The sequence below is a fragment of the Triticum urartu genome, unplaced genomic scaffold (assembly GCF_003073215.2).
Source record: "Triticum urartu cultivar G1812 unplaced genomic scaffold, Tu2.1 TuUngrouped_contig_6673, whole genome shotgun sequence".
NCBI classification, from domain to species: domain Eukaryota; kingdom Viridiplantae; phylum Streptophyta; class Magnoliopsida; order Poales; family Poaceae; genus Triticum; species Triticum urartu.
Window position 1 is genome coordinate 7 of NW_024117453.1, and position 12,993 is coordinate 12,999.

The 12,993-nt window shown below is 43.0% G+C and overlaps 1 protein-coding gene across 1 annotated transcript; it reads left to right on the forward strand.

Moving 5' to 3' along the window:
- Window positions 1-11,953: 11,953 nt before the first annotated feature.
- LOC125530941 (jacalin-related lectin 19-like) lies at window positions 11,954-12,722 on the forward strand. Its single transcript, XM_048695356.1, has 2 exons — window positions 11,954-12,245; window positions 12,396-12,722. Exons 1-2 carry the CDS (start codon window positions 12,102-12,104, stop codon window positions 12,633-12,635), a joined length of 384 nt encoding a protein of 127 aa, XP_048551313.1. The 5' UTR covers window positions 11,954-12,101; the 3' UTR covers window positions 12,636-12,722.
- Window positions 12,723-12,993: the final 271 nt, after the last annotated feature.

Sequence of the window (12,993 nt, forward strand, 5' to 3'; positions counted from 1 at the left end):
GGCCCAGATATACCTCTCCGTTTACAGGGAGTGACAAATCCCAGTCTCGATTCGTGCCAACCCAACAGACACTTTCGGAGATACTCGTAGTGCACCTTTATAGCCACCCAGTTACGTTGTGACGTTTGATACACCCAAAGTATTCCTACGGTATCCGGGATTTGCACAATCTCATGGTCTAAGGAAATGATACTTGACATTAGAAAAGCTTTAGCAGACGAACTATACGATCTTGTGCTAGGCTTAGGATTGGGTCTTGTCCATCACATCATTCTCCTAATGATGTGATCCCGTTATCAATGACATCCAATGTCCATGATCAGGAAACCATGACCATCTATTGATCAACGAGCTAGTCAACTAGAGGCTTACTAGGGACATGTTGTGGTCTATATATTCACACATGTATTACGGTTTCCGGTTAATACAATTATAGCATGAACAATAGACAATTACCGTGAACAAGGAAATACAATAATAACCATTTTATTATTGCCTCCAGGGCATATTTCCAACAGCTCTTAGGGCGTCTACAATCATGGTGGGTAAATTTGGGCTCTCATACATCCGCGAACGCGTCCTGTACTCCTGTGACTGTCTGTGTGGAGGCAACGAACTTACAATGAGTACTAAGGGTACGAACCAAGACTGATCCTTGCTAATGGCACATGTGTGACACTCGGACCCATGGACCCCGTGCCAACATCAACAGTCGGGGCCTGAATCAGTCGACCCTGAGGAGTTTCTTGCACGACGCACTCGGCTACAGTCGGCGCCTTCTCTCCACTCTTCGGGCTCGGAGGATCACTCTTGTCGTCGTCTTCAACTTGGATCACTTCTTGGGGTGCTGCAAAATATGCATCAACGATAAGTGCCGACCCAAAAAACACTTGGACAAAGCTCAGAAATGAATCACTCAGTATCTTGGAAAGTCGTTGCATCCGCGGTCTCAGCTCCAGCCTGGCTTTTCTTGGCAGCATTCGGATCAAGCGAAGTCGTTGACATCGCAACTCTGCATTTGCAAGACCACTTGGCTACAGATTCACATGGATTCATGTGATCAATAGAATCGGCCTCAGTACTTACATCAATGACACGAACACGTTCACCTTGATCTTCGGCAGGGCCACGACCTTCTGAGGTTTGTTGGATGCCTGTTTGGCCAGCTTTGGCATCCTCTCGATCGGCTCTGCGGATTCAGCTCGACCACGCTTTGAGCTCCGCACACTCGGATTTAGAGCACTCGGCGCTTGAGTACTAGTTGCACGAGCACTTGGATCCTAGGTCCTCTTGGATTGGACCTCCCTAGGGACAGTTTCAGACAAAGAAGATTCCGCCTCTTCGCCCTCTTGGTAGTCTTCTTCTTCTTCTTTATCACTTTCTTCATTGTAGCTATCCTCGGCAAGATGCTGCTCGGTGTCACTCACCATGTCTCTAGGAGCGTGGTCGACACTCGGCACCAAAGAGATCATGTTATGGAAGTTCTACTGGAAAAATAGTCATGAAGTTAGAATTGGGCACATGAGTTTATCATCAGAATGACTCAGTCAAGCAAAAGCAAGTTTACCTCAGCAGGCGGATGGTCCCGGTCATAAGCCACCACTCACCTTGCCCCTTGTGGATTGTTGCGCACAGAGGTGATGGCTTTGATCTTGTCCTCCACTTAGTTCTCAGTCAGTTTCTCGGGAAGCACTCGGGTGGGGTCATTCGGAACTTCGTACTTCCACATGGGATGCGCCCTCTCTTGCAATGGTTGGATTCGCTGACTAAGGAAGGCCTCCAACAGATCCATCTCGTCAACTCCGGCTCTCACGACGCCCACAGGGCATCAACCAAAATTCCTACTTCTACCTTCTCCTCCTTCGCCATCTTGAGGGACGGCGGAACACCTACCCTCTCTCCCGAGTACGGCATGATAACCCACAAGTATAGGAAACCGCAACAATTTTTTAGGGTAGTATTTAACCCAAATTTATTGATTCGACACAAGGGGAGGCAAAAAATATTTGCAAGTATTAGCAGTTAAGTTGTCAATTCAACCACACTTGGAGAAATAAATATCTGCAGCAAAGTATTTACTAGCACGGTAGTATGATAGTTTGATAACAGTAGTAACAACAGCAATAGTAGCAGTAACTGTAACAGTAGTAGTTTTGTAGTGATTCTAACTGCAGCAACAACGAAAGTAACTTAGGAAAGATCAATATGTGAAAAACATAGGTGTTGGATCAGTGATGGATATTTGTGTTGGATGATATTCATCATTTAATAGTCACAACCTAGAGCGATACACAATATCTTCAATTTATCAATTTAATATAGGCATGTATTCCGTATATAGTCATACATGCTTATAATAAGAACTTGCATGACATCTTTTGTCCTACCATCCCATGGTAGCGGGGTCCATATGAAAACTAAGAGATATTAAGGCTTCCTTTTAGTAAGAACCAGAACAGAGCATTAACACATGGTGAATACATGAACTCCCAAACTACGGTCTTCACCGGAAAGAATCCCAACTATTGTCACTTTGGGGTATGCGGACCATAACACGTAATAGGTGCATATAACTTGTAAAATAGGATCAAGAACTCAAATATATTCATGAAAATATAGAGGGTTCAGATCGGAAATCATGACACTCGGACCCTAGTGACAAGCATTAAGCATAGAAAAGTCATAGCAACATCAATCTCAGTACATAATGGATACTAGGGATCAAGCCCTAACAAATTGACTCGATTACATGACAAATGTCATCCAACTCCATCACCGTCCAACAAGTCTACAAAAGAATTACTCACTTCCGGTGGTAAGCATCATGAAATTGGTGATGAAGAAGGGATGGTGATGATGATGGCGACGAATCCCTCTCTCCGGAGCCCCGAACGGACTCCAGACCAGCCCTCCCTATGAAAAACAAGAGGTGGCGGCGGCTCCGTATCGTAAAACGCGATGAAACTTCTTCTCCTAACTTTTTCCTCAAGGAAAAGGAATTTATAGGCTTGAGATTAGGGTCAGCAGAGCCACGTGGGCCCCACAAGGCATCAGGGCACGCCCAGGGGGTGGTCACACCCTGTTGCCTTGTGGGCAACTGGTGGCCCCCTCAGGTTGATCTTCACTCTAGTATTTTTTATATATTTTGTAAAAAATCTTCAAAAAGTTTCGTCCAATTTCGAAAAAATTTATTTCTGCACAAAAAACAACATCATAGTAGTTCTGCATAAAACAGTGTCAGTTTGGGTTAGTTTCCGCAAATTAGAGTCCAAAACAAGAGCATGAGTATTTGGAAAAGTAGATATGATGAAGACGTATCACGGCGGGAGACCAATTGGCAAACCAGCACTTAAAACGTCCCTGCAATAGAACAAAGTGTTCTCCATCCCTTGATAAAATCGGGGAAACTCATGGAAGCGAAAGCACTCTCTCCCCTAAGTTGTATGCCTTACCCACTACACTTCCGGATGACATTGGTTTTGGCCCCATCCGGCGAGGCCTTCTTCACAGTCATCGACCGACAAGTGAAAATATGCTTAAGAAAACCCCAATGGGGATGATAGCCGATGTAATTTTCACAGAGTGAAACAAAAGCGGACACATACACTACAACATTTGATGGGAGGTGATGCAGCTGTGCTCCAAAAATGTTCAAAAAACTGTGGAAGAAGGGGTGCGGCGGCATGTAGAAACCTCACTTGACGTGTGTGCGGAGGAGGACACACTCGTCAGGATGCGGCGCAGGCTCCACTTCGTCCGCCTCCGGCAGCCTCCACACATCCTCCAGGATTAATCAGTCGGCGCTGGAGGAAACACAAAAGCAAGAAGATATAGCCGCAGAGAAAGCTAGTGCCGGAGGACGCGCTTTAACCCAGTGTCCCAAATGACAACAGCCCCAGCCAATGGCCTCCCTCACGCAACCGTCGAGCCAACACACTGACACAGGGACTCAAACAATGGGTCGACACCAACAAACAACTCGTAGGTTGGAAAGGGCGTGGAATCACATGCAACCATGGGGAAAGTTGCACATCCCACCGTAGGCTTGCCCGACGCGTGCGTGGAAGGCATGATCAAAATTCATTTACACCCATCGAGCCGGTACAGCCATATGTGACACCCACCACCAACGCATACGCGAACCCAACACACCCGAAGGCAACACCGACCAATAGATCGACCGCGTGCCCCCGACATGGAAGACACCGAGTCCGCACCGGGTCAATCTTTAGCCGGCTTCCTTTTTTGACTTGCCAACCGGCCTCTGGGCAGGCTAACCACATGGGATACATGCACGTCGAACCCCACCAACCCACTAGAAAAGGAACCGTGCATGCCTGATGAGCAAGCCACCAAGTCCACCACCAGCCGGCCTCTTAGAGGGATGCTCGGGTCGGATCCAACAACGGTGAACCCCACGACACATGTGAGGGTGCATACCAAACATCTCGCACCCTGGCAAAAGAACATACCGATATCCGGGCAGAGAAGCCCGGCCTTCACAGCACCACACGAGAGGGAAGGGCGGGAGGAGAATGATGTTGCACACGCTCACCCATCTCGAACAAGCAAACATGACGGCCCAGCCGAGCAAGCCCCACACACGAGCCACACGCGTGCAAACCATCTCGACAGGGTGCCACCGACGTTGCTAGGTGGACCCATCCTTGCCCGACGCACACGGGGGAGCGTGCAAGACAACAAACATGGGCATGACCGAAAATACCCCCATGGACCCCTGAGGCAAGCTGCCTAGATGCTCTCCACCCGGGCGAATTGGACAACGCGGAGAGCCCAAGGGAGCCAACTATGGGAGGCCAATGCGAAACCGATGGCGCGGAGAGCCTTTGCCCGCAGATGCTCCCAGGAGGCAGGTACTCCAGCATCCTTTGTAGGAGCAATAAGATGGAAGCTTATCCCGACCTCATCCGAAGACTCCAAACGCCCTCTAGAAAAATCGAGAAGCATGTGATCATCTGATAAGTCTTAAAGGCATTTACAATCTTTGTATTGTTCACACCTCATTACCATTCAAAGTTGTTGAAGTTTTATTGGGAACTAACCTATTAATTAAGTGCACAGTGTTAGCACATGTTTTTAAGTGTTCTTGATTTCAGGAAAATAAAAATACCTACACTTATTGGGCTAGTCTAGGAGCCCTGCCCAGGCACTCTAGCACCTAGGGCACCTGAGCCCACCATGGCTCTCCTAGCTGCCTTCCTTTTCACCTGGCTTATATATGCCCCAAATACACTCGCTGTATTTATCATGTATTATTCCGCCGCCGCCAATTTGCGTTCTGAGATGATCTCATTCACACTCCTGCATAGGGGAAATTCATCGCCTCCTTCACTACAGTCGACCATCCTTGCTCCAATATGAGTTGTGAATAGTCCATACCCTAGACTACGGGTTCATGAAAATATCCAATATGTAATATCTCCCCGTTGTTGTTCACTAGAATGACCACATGAGTTGTGTATCATGATTTTTGTCCAACTAATATAAACCTTGCAGTGATGTTGATCATTTGATGAATTATTCTTTTATGATTAGATTGTGTTGATGCTTATGTTTGGCTTATACTTCAGATGCTTATTTGTTTCTGATTATCTGTCTTCTCCTGTATAGTTTAGAGCAGTGGATGGAACGATGCGCGTTAGTTTGATTTGATCATGCAAGTAATCTCCCTTGGTGACAGTAAATGAAAAAAAAGCTTACGTTGTATTATTGCCACAAGGATACTGGGATAATAAACTTGTTTGGCTCCGTAATGACCTGGAGGCTAAGGGGAATTTTACTCTATGCCATCTTGCTCAAAGCAATTCTCGGTTTTATTACTTACTATAGTTGGATGATGCAGAGGCATCTCTGTGAAAGAGTAGAGTATTAGCCATAAATGCAGGGAGGGTCTGGGCCTATGGATTAATGGATGTACTATGTTCGTCCTGGTTTATTCGTCCCCTAAGTATTTCGTGTCAAATATTAACCATAGATTTAACTAAGAAAAATAATAATGCATGTCACCAAAAATTATATCGTTGGATTCGTATTTAAACATAGTTTTGAATGATATTATTTTTGATTACATGCATTAATCTTTTGTTAGTTAAATCCAAGGTCAAAATTTGACGCAAAATGCGAAGGGGGCCAATAAACTAGGCGCGGGTAGTACTGGCTAGGTAATATCAACACACCTTACACAATATATCATGAGCCCCAAATATTTCTTATTTTACATGTGTAAGTAATCTTTGCTGCACTTTTATTTATCAGAGAGTTACTATTGGTGACACTATGAACTCTGATCAAGTTTTTAGCATAAGAAAACGCTCCCATCAACCTTTATTTGTACTTTCATTTCATTTATTATTTATTCCAAAAATACAAAAATATTACCTACCACATCATCTTAAAGTCTTGTACAACTAGCAAAGCTAGTAAGGATGGTACCCTTGCTGGTATTGTTGGGGGGGCACAAGTGAAGTTTTATCTATGTTGCAGAACTTATCATTGATGTAGGAAACTTGTATCTCAATGGATTGATATATTGGTTCTTATTGATGAATTTGTTGCTTGTTACAAACTCTTGCAATTGGGGTTCCAACACTTTGCTACCTTGTGTCTCATGGGTAATCACCATCCACCCGGAGTTTACATGGAGGCTCCGGAGGCCATTTGGGCCAATCCAGAAGCATGTTAACTTCGTACGGAGCCTGCCTGAAGTCGAAGGAGGTCCGGAGGCTCCAGATTTACGTGTTCGAATCAGGCCGGATTAGAGGTTTCGTGTCCTTCTTTTTCACGGAAAGTCCATTGGCCCTATATATTGATGGGGGTGATAGCCGATTTGACAACACATACACAATCGATTAAATCAACATACTAAGCTTATCTTTCATCTACAACTTATTTACCCAAGTTATTTGCTTCTTGATCATTGTACTTCATCGTTGGTGGCGGCAGCAAACTACAATACTCTAGGGGCAGTCAGGCCGACCTAGTGCCCAAATTGCCGCGTACCCTAGCGGGTCCCTCCAGGCATGTGGGGTTTATGGTCTTAAAAGACCATACCGGTGTGTTTAGCATATGGCGCCTCCAGCGAGTCTTCTCCGACGTGTCCTGCTCATTGCGTTCGGTATTGAGGGTACATGATGACTTGTTGGTGCTTATTGCTTAAACAAGAGGTAGTGCTACAATGTAAGAACAATAATGTACTGCCGAGGAATCTTATGGTAGTAGGACTAGTAGCCTCCGACGCTCTCTGTGTTGAATATATGCATGGAGATGATTTTCCTAGGATCTTGGAATACCCAACTTTAGCAGGTCTCTATGCCCCCGCAAAGATTTAGGATAGGATTAGGATCCTATCTTCAATCATATATATTGCCTTGAAGAGAAAAGTGAAATATATGTGAGCAAGATATTGTTGCTACATAATATCTTGTATTGTAGGAGTATAGGGAGAAGTAAAATGGGCATGGATTGTGCCCATACCCAACTTGCGTATGCATCTGCTTGACCATCGTTCAAAGATACTCCCTCCGTTCATGAATGTAAGACATTTAGGCAGCTTAAACATTCATGAGCAGAGGTACTGTAGTACTTTAGCTGTATGTTATATATGAAAGAGAACGACTATATTTCAGTCAATTCAGAAGAAGAAATCTTGGTTGACGAAGATAGCCATACGATCAAGATATTCTGATCGTGTTTCCACTTTGCACGAATTTGGTATTCAGATCAGACGGTTCTTAGCGAAACTTAGCAGCAGTCATTTCCTCAGTTGTCTGAAAAAACAGCAAAACCGAGTACTCATTCGTTTGTTTTCTGATATTTGCACGGGGAAAACCTGCAAAAAAGCACAAACTGATGAGCACGGATGACACTGGAGCTCTCACTGGAATATGAAGCATGAAAATATGGGCATGGAAGAACCGTAGGACATAGCCGTGTCTCTAGAAAAACCAAGAAGTTGAGGAGGATACGCTTGAGCCTTGGCGCAACGTACGTGTGCAGACTACGACGTGGATTTGTTTCCTCAGAGGGTGGTGGTCGCAGCTCATGCTCGCAAACTTCAAAGCGATCGGTCCGGTTCCCTTTGCATATCGCTTGCCCCGGCGGGAGACTGCGGTGCACCTGCCGGTTCGCCATTCGCCGCCGCGTAACTTTTGTGGTTTGTACACTCGTTTTCCCCCCTGCGCGGATAAGCGGCAGCCGGTGCTTTTCCTTTTCCCATCACTTCTTCCTCGAAGTGATCGATCGGTTTCGTAGGCGTTCCCTACTATCACTGACGATTTGATTCTCCTGCGTTGCATCTGCATTCTGCAAGCTGGTGTCCTCCCGGCCCATCATTGCTGATGTATCTGCGGAGGATTCCAATTTCTTCGGCGTGGCATGACTGAAGAAAGAAGGTGCGGGAATCGGGGAGTGTTTGTACGAACTCAAAAGCATCTAGCCTGCAAGATAACAGTAACACAGTCTTTGAAATCCAATGATCATGGAATTTCATGTCAATTTCGGGTTACTGTGGAGTGAGTACAGCAAGAGCACCACTTCTTTTTCCGTTCTACTTCTCATATATAAGTACTTCCTCCATCCCAAAATATAAGAACGTTTTTCACCCTTATCAAGCTTTAGAAACATTCTTATATTATGACAAGGAGAGGGTATGTCTTTTGTTCCCAAAGTGTTTGCCTCACCCGGCTGATAACCGGGCGCGCGTCAATCACTTCCACGATGGTTCCACCAACTTTTCTAATCGTGCGGTGCACAGCAACCTGTATCTCCATACACCCACTTTGCGACATGAGCCTTGTTACAAGCCTTTGAGCGCAACACAAACTCTGTTGCAGAAACCTACAGTGGATAACATGCATCCGCCACACATCCAAATGGGCCCATCTATCGCTTTTCCCCTTCTCCTCCTTAACTCCAGCGACGACCGCCTTCACAAGTTTTCCACATCTCCCATTTGTTCATTTATTTATTTTTTGACCCGTAAATCGTACAACAGTCATTTCAAAAATTGCATGCATGTTTGCATGTTGAGGCGATCTTTTTCTATGTGTTGCATGTTTCACCAGGTCTGCCCATGCATGTTACGTGCTAAGGTAGCATGCTTGCATGTTGAGAAAAATAAGTTAGTGTACATGCTAGCTATTTAAATATATACAATAATTAAATACAATACATAAAATATCTTTTTAGTATATATATATTATTAATCCAAAAACTTATGTTCCGTACAATCAATTTTACCTAAAATATATTGTACGCAATTCCCTCGGCAATGCACAAGATGTCATTTGGTTTTTAAATGGTAAACATGTTTCCCGCACAAAAACTATATCTTGCTAATCGCGATGTACAACTAAGGCTCGCCTTTAGCGCAGCTACTCAGGCCTTGTACAATGGAAGGTGCTTAGGAGAGGTGTTTAGAGAAATAAACCAGACTTTTTTTAAGCGCCGATGCTTATTTGTATAGGGTAGACGCTTAATTAAGCGTCTCTCCTATAGAAATAGGCACCGGTGCTTCAGAAAAATCCGGTTTATTTTTCTAAACACCTCCCTAAGCATCTCCCGTTGTACAAGGCCTCATAGGCCAAGCCTAGTGGCTGCGGACGGGACGGGTTCAAGTCGTTTCGGTAGTTTTTCACCAATTGTATATTTTCTGGGGATTGGGTATTTAATTTCTGTGTTTTTCTCTTTGTTATGTTTTGTCCGCTTTCTTTGTTTTTTCTTCGGTTTTTTAGTTATGTTTCGTTATTTTCTTGTCCTTTTCACCATGGTTTCTACTTTGATTTAACTTTTTTTGTTTTCTTCCTTTTCTTCTTTCCTCCTTTTCTCTTATTCCAATGGTTCTATCTTCGCAGTGTCATGTTGGATAAATGCTAAGGTGAAGGAGAGAGAAATCAGAAAAAAATACTGATTGTCTTCTCTTAATTAAGAGATAATCCTTTTTAGCACAATATCTCTCAGAACATATTTATGGATATCTGGTGACTCAAAATTAAACTGGTGTAAGCCTTTGTACACGCCTTCTCATTGTCGTCTCTAGATTACATGACAAATTGTCTTATCAACCACTACACAAGCCCTTAGGCTTCGCCTATTGCACGCCGCTACAGGTGTCAGCCCAATATTATTGCTGCCTGAGGTTTTTTGTCGGGTTTTCACTTTTTTGCATATGTTTTCTTTGCATTTTTTGTTTTCAATGGTATTCTTTAGTTTTTCTTTTTTATTATTGATTAGTTTTTCTTCAATTTTGTTTGTTCTTTCTTCGGTTTTCACAAGTATTCATTAGGTCTTTCTTTCTTTCTTTCTTCAACACATGTCTATATTTTTCATACACATTGACATTTTCTGAATACATGAGGAATATTTTAATTGCACGCTTAACATTTTGTAAAAAAACATGTTTAACATTTTTATGACTATATATATTTTGATGTCAACTATTTTTCATACACATGGTACATTTTTCTTATACATCTAAAACATGTACTGCCTCCGTCTTGGTGAATAAGTTATTCGCGTAGTTCTAGGTCGACGATTTAACTATCTAAATATGTATTATATGTGACAAAATATATATTTAGAAACTATATCCATGTAGAAATCTAGTGATATACTTTTCATGACATATAACACATATTTAATGCCTCAAATCGATGACCCAGAACTACGCGAATGACTTATTCAGCAAGACGGAGATGGTAAAAGTGGCGGATAACCCTTTGTACACGACTTTTCATACGCATATATATATATATACATATATATATATATACATATATATATATATATAGCATTTTTGAATATATGCTTAACCTTTTTTCAAGTAAGTGCTTAGAATATATTTATTTTCAATACATCTTTTTCAAATATACGTTGACATTTTTCCTTGAAAGATACGAGACATTTTTAAAAACTATGCGTTGTACAATTGTTTTTTAAATGTTGCAAACATTTTTAGAATACATGATTTTTTAAATGCAAAGTAAATTTTATGGTACAAAACATCTTTTACATGTCACTTTTTTTTGAAAAAGTGTGATTATTTTTTGAAATATCAAGTATGTAATTTAGAATGGTACGAACATTTTGTAAAAGTTGAGTGAATTTTCTTTACACTGCATGAACAGTTTCTATACGTGCAATGAACACTTTGGAAAAAATAGTTTTTTCTCAATATATGTATTTAATATTTTTGAAAGTATAAACGAAAGAGAAAACGCCAAAAAAATGTGTGTGACATGAGCGTGCCAAAATCACATGGTGACTGGGCCGGCCAACATAAACTTGATTTCACGTTTTGATGTGAAGGTTCTTGCCTTCTAGGTATGATTTCTCATGTATTGGGAAGATTCTTGTCTACTTTTTTGCTTTCCTTTCTGTCGTTTGCTCTATCTTCTTTCTGTTCTCCATTTCTTTTGTTTTAGGTTTTATTTTCTTAAAAAAAGGAACTTTAAATGTGCTATCATTTTTGAGAAATGTTCAGAATTTTTAATAGAATTTTTAAATAATTGAATATGTTTTTGCTAAAAACATGTTTACATTTATGTCCACATTAAAAAAATTCACAAAAGTTTCAAAAAATTGTTCATTTGAAAAATATTAGGATATTTTAAAATTGTTCGGGTAACCAAATGCATTCTCAATTGTTTTAAATCAGTTTTTCTGTTAAATATATAAATACCGCTGGAAAACCGGAGTAAGGCAGGAAAGCTAAGCGGAAAATTTCGCTGACGCTATGCTTGCGGGTAGCTCGCCTGGGTTCACCGGCCTTGGCAGAACGGGTTTATGCGTTTGCTCGACTATTTCCCGCATCGACCGGGGCCTGCGAACGGTTGCCAGACGTGACAATAAATCTGAACGGAGCCGCCGGCGGCCTCCTCAAAAGTGTCGCATGCATGCATGTACTCCGTACGTTGTGTGGAAGGCGAAACACCAAGAGCTAGAGCCTCAGCCTCTTCAGATTCCACACTGTCCGCCTCCCCGGTTCGTCCCCAACTCTCCATTAATACAGTATTTTTTCATGGATAGAAATCTATGGACCACCCGATTAATGCGGCGGCGGCGGCGGCGGAGACGTCTGGGAGATGGACGTGCGGGGCGTCGACCGTATCGTGAAGGTCGTCCTCTGGCACTCCGGCGCGGTCGACGTCATCTCAGTGCTATACGAGCGGGACGGCCGGGAGGAGCAGACCAGGCACTGGGGAAAGCCCGAAGGACAGCGCTCAGAGGTACGTGCTCCATTAAATTTTCTCTGATATAAATTGATGCTGTGCTGCTTCTTATATCGATTTCTTTTTGAATTTTGTTTATCTTGTATCGATTTGGAGGTTTGGTGGTGCGGCGATGAAGCTCCCTTGGTTTATGGTTGGCATGTGCAGATCTGCCTGGAGCCGGATGAATACCTCATCGGCGTCAAAGGGAACCTTGGCAATTTTGGTGGTTGCTTCCTCTTGGGAAGGCTTACTTTAATCGGCAACCTGCGCACCTTTGGGCCATATGGAACGCGGGAAGGTCCGCCATTCGATCTTCCCGCAGCTGGCGGCAAGATTGTTGGTTTCCATGGCCGCTCCGGGGGCCTCCTCGAGGCTCTGGGCACCTATGTAAAGATGGACGACTAGCCCACACATTACTATCTAGGCCATTGGTCGATATTACTATTTGTACTGCATGAACATGTCAATGTCTACTGTACCTCGTGACCAAACGTATTACGCATGAGCAAATCCATATATTTTTCCTTCTGCATGTTACCATACCAGACACGTGCCTCTTGTGTGTGTGTGTGGGTGGTTTGGTCGCTTAGTTAAAATTTTGTAAACATATAGGGGCTGGAATTTGGCAGTATCATATTTACCGCTGCTCTAGTTAACAACTATCCAGCTACAAACAAAATTAATGAGGTGTTTGATTACAAGGGACTAGACTTTTTTTAGTCTCAGAGACTCTAGAAAAAAGACCTTTCAGTAGAGTCTTCTT

What these genes read in the sequence shown, in the direction of transcription:
- LOC125530941 (XM_048695356.1), top strand. Translation starts at nt 12,102, where the DNA reads ATGGACGTGCGGGGCGTCGACCGTATCGTGAAGGTCGTCCTCTGGCAC. An exon ending in CCGAAGGACAGCGCTCAGAG is followed by an intron (nt 12,246 to 12,395) that starts GTACGTGCTCCA and finishes TGGCATGTGCAG; the next exon opens with ATCTGCCTGGAGCCGGATGA.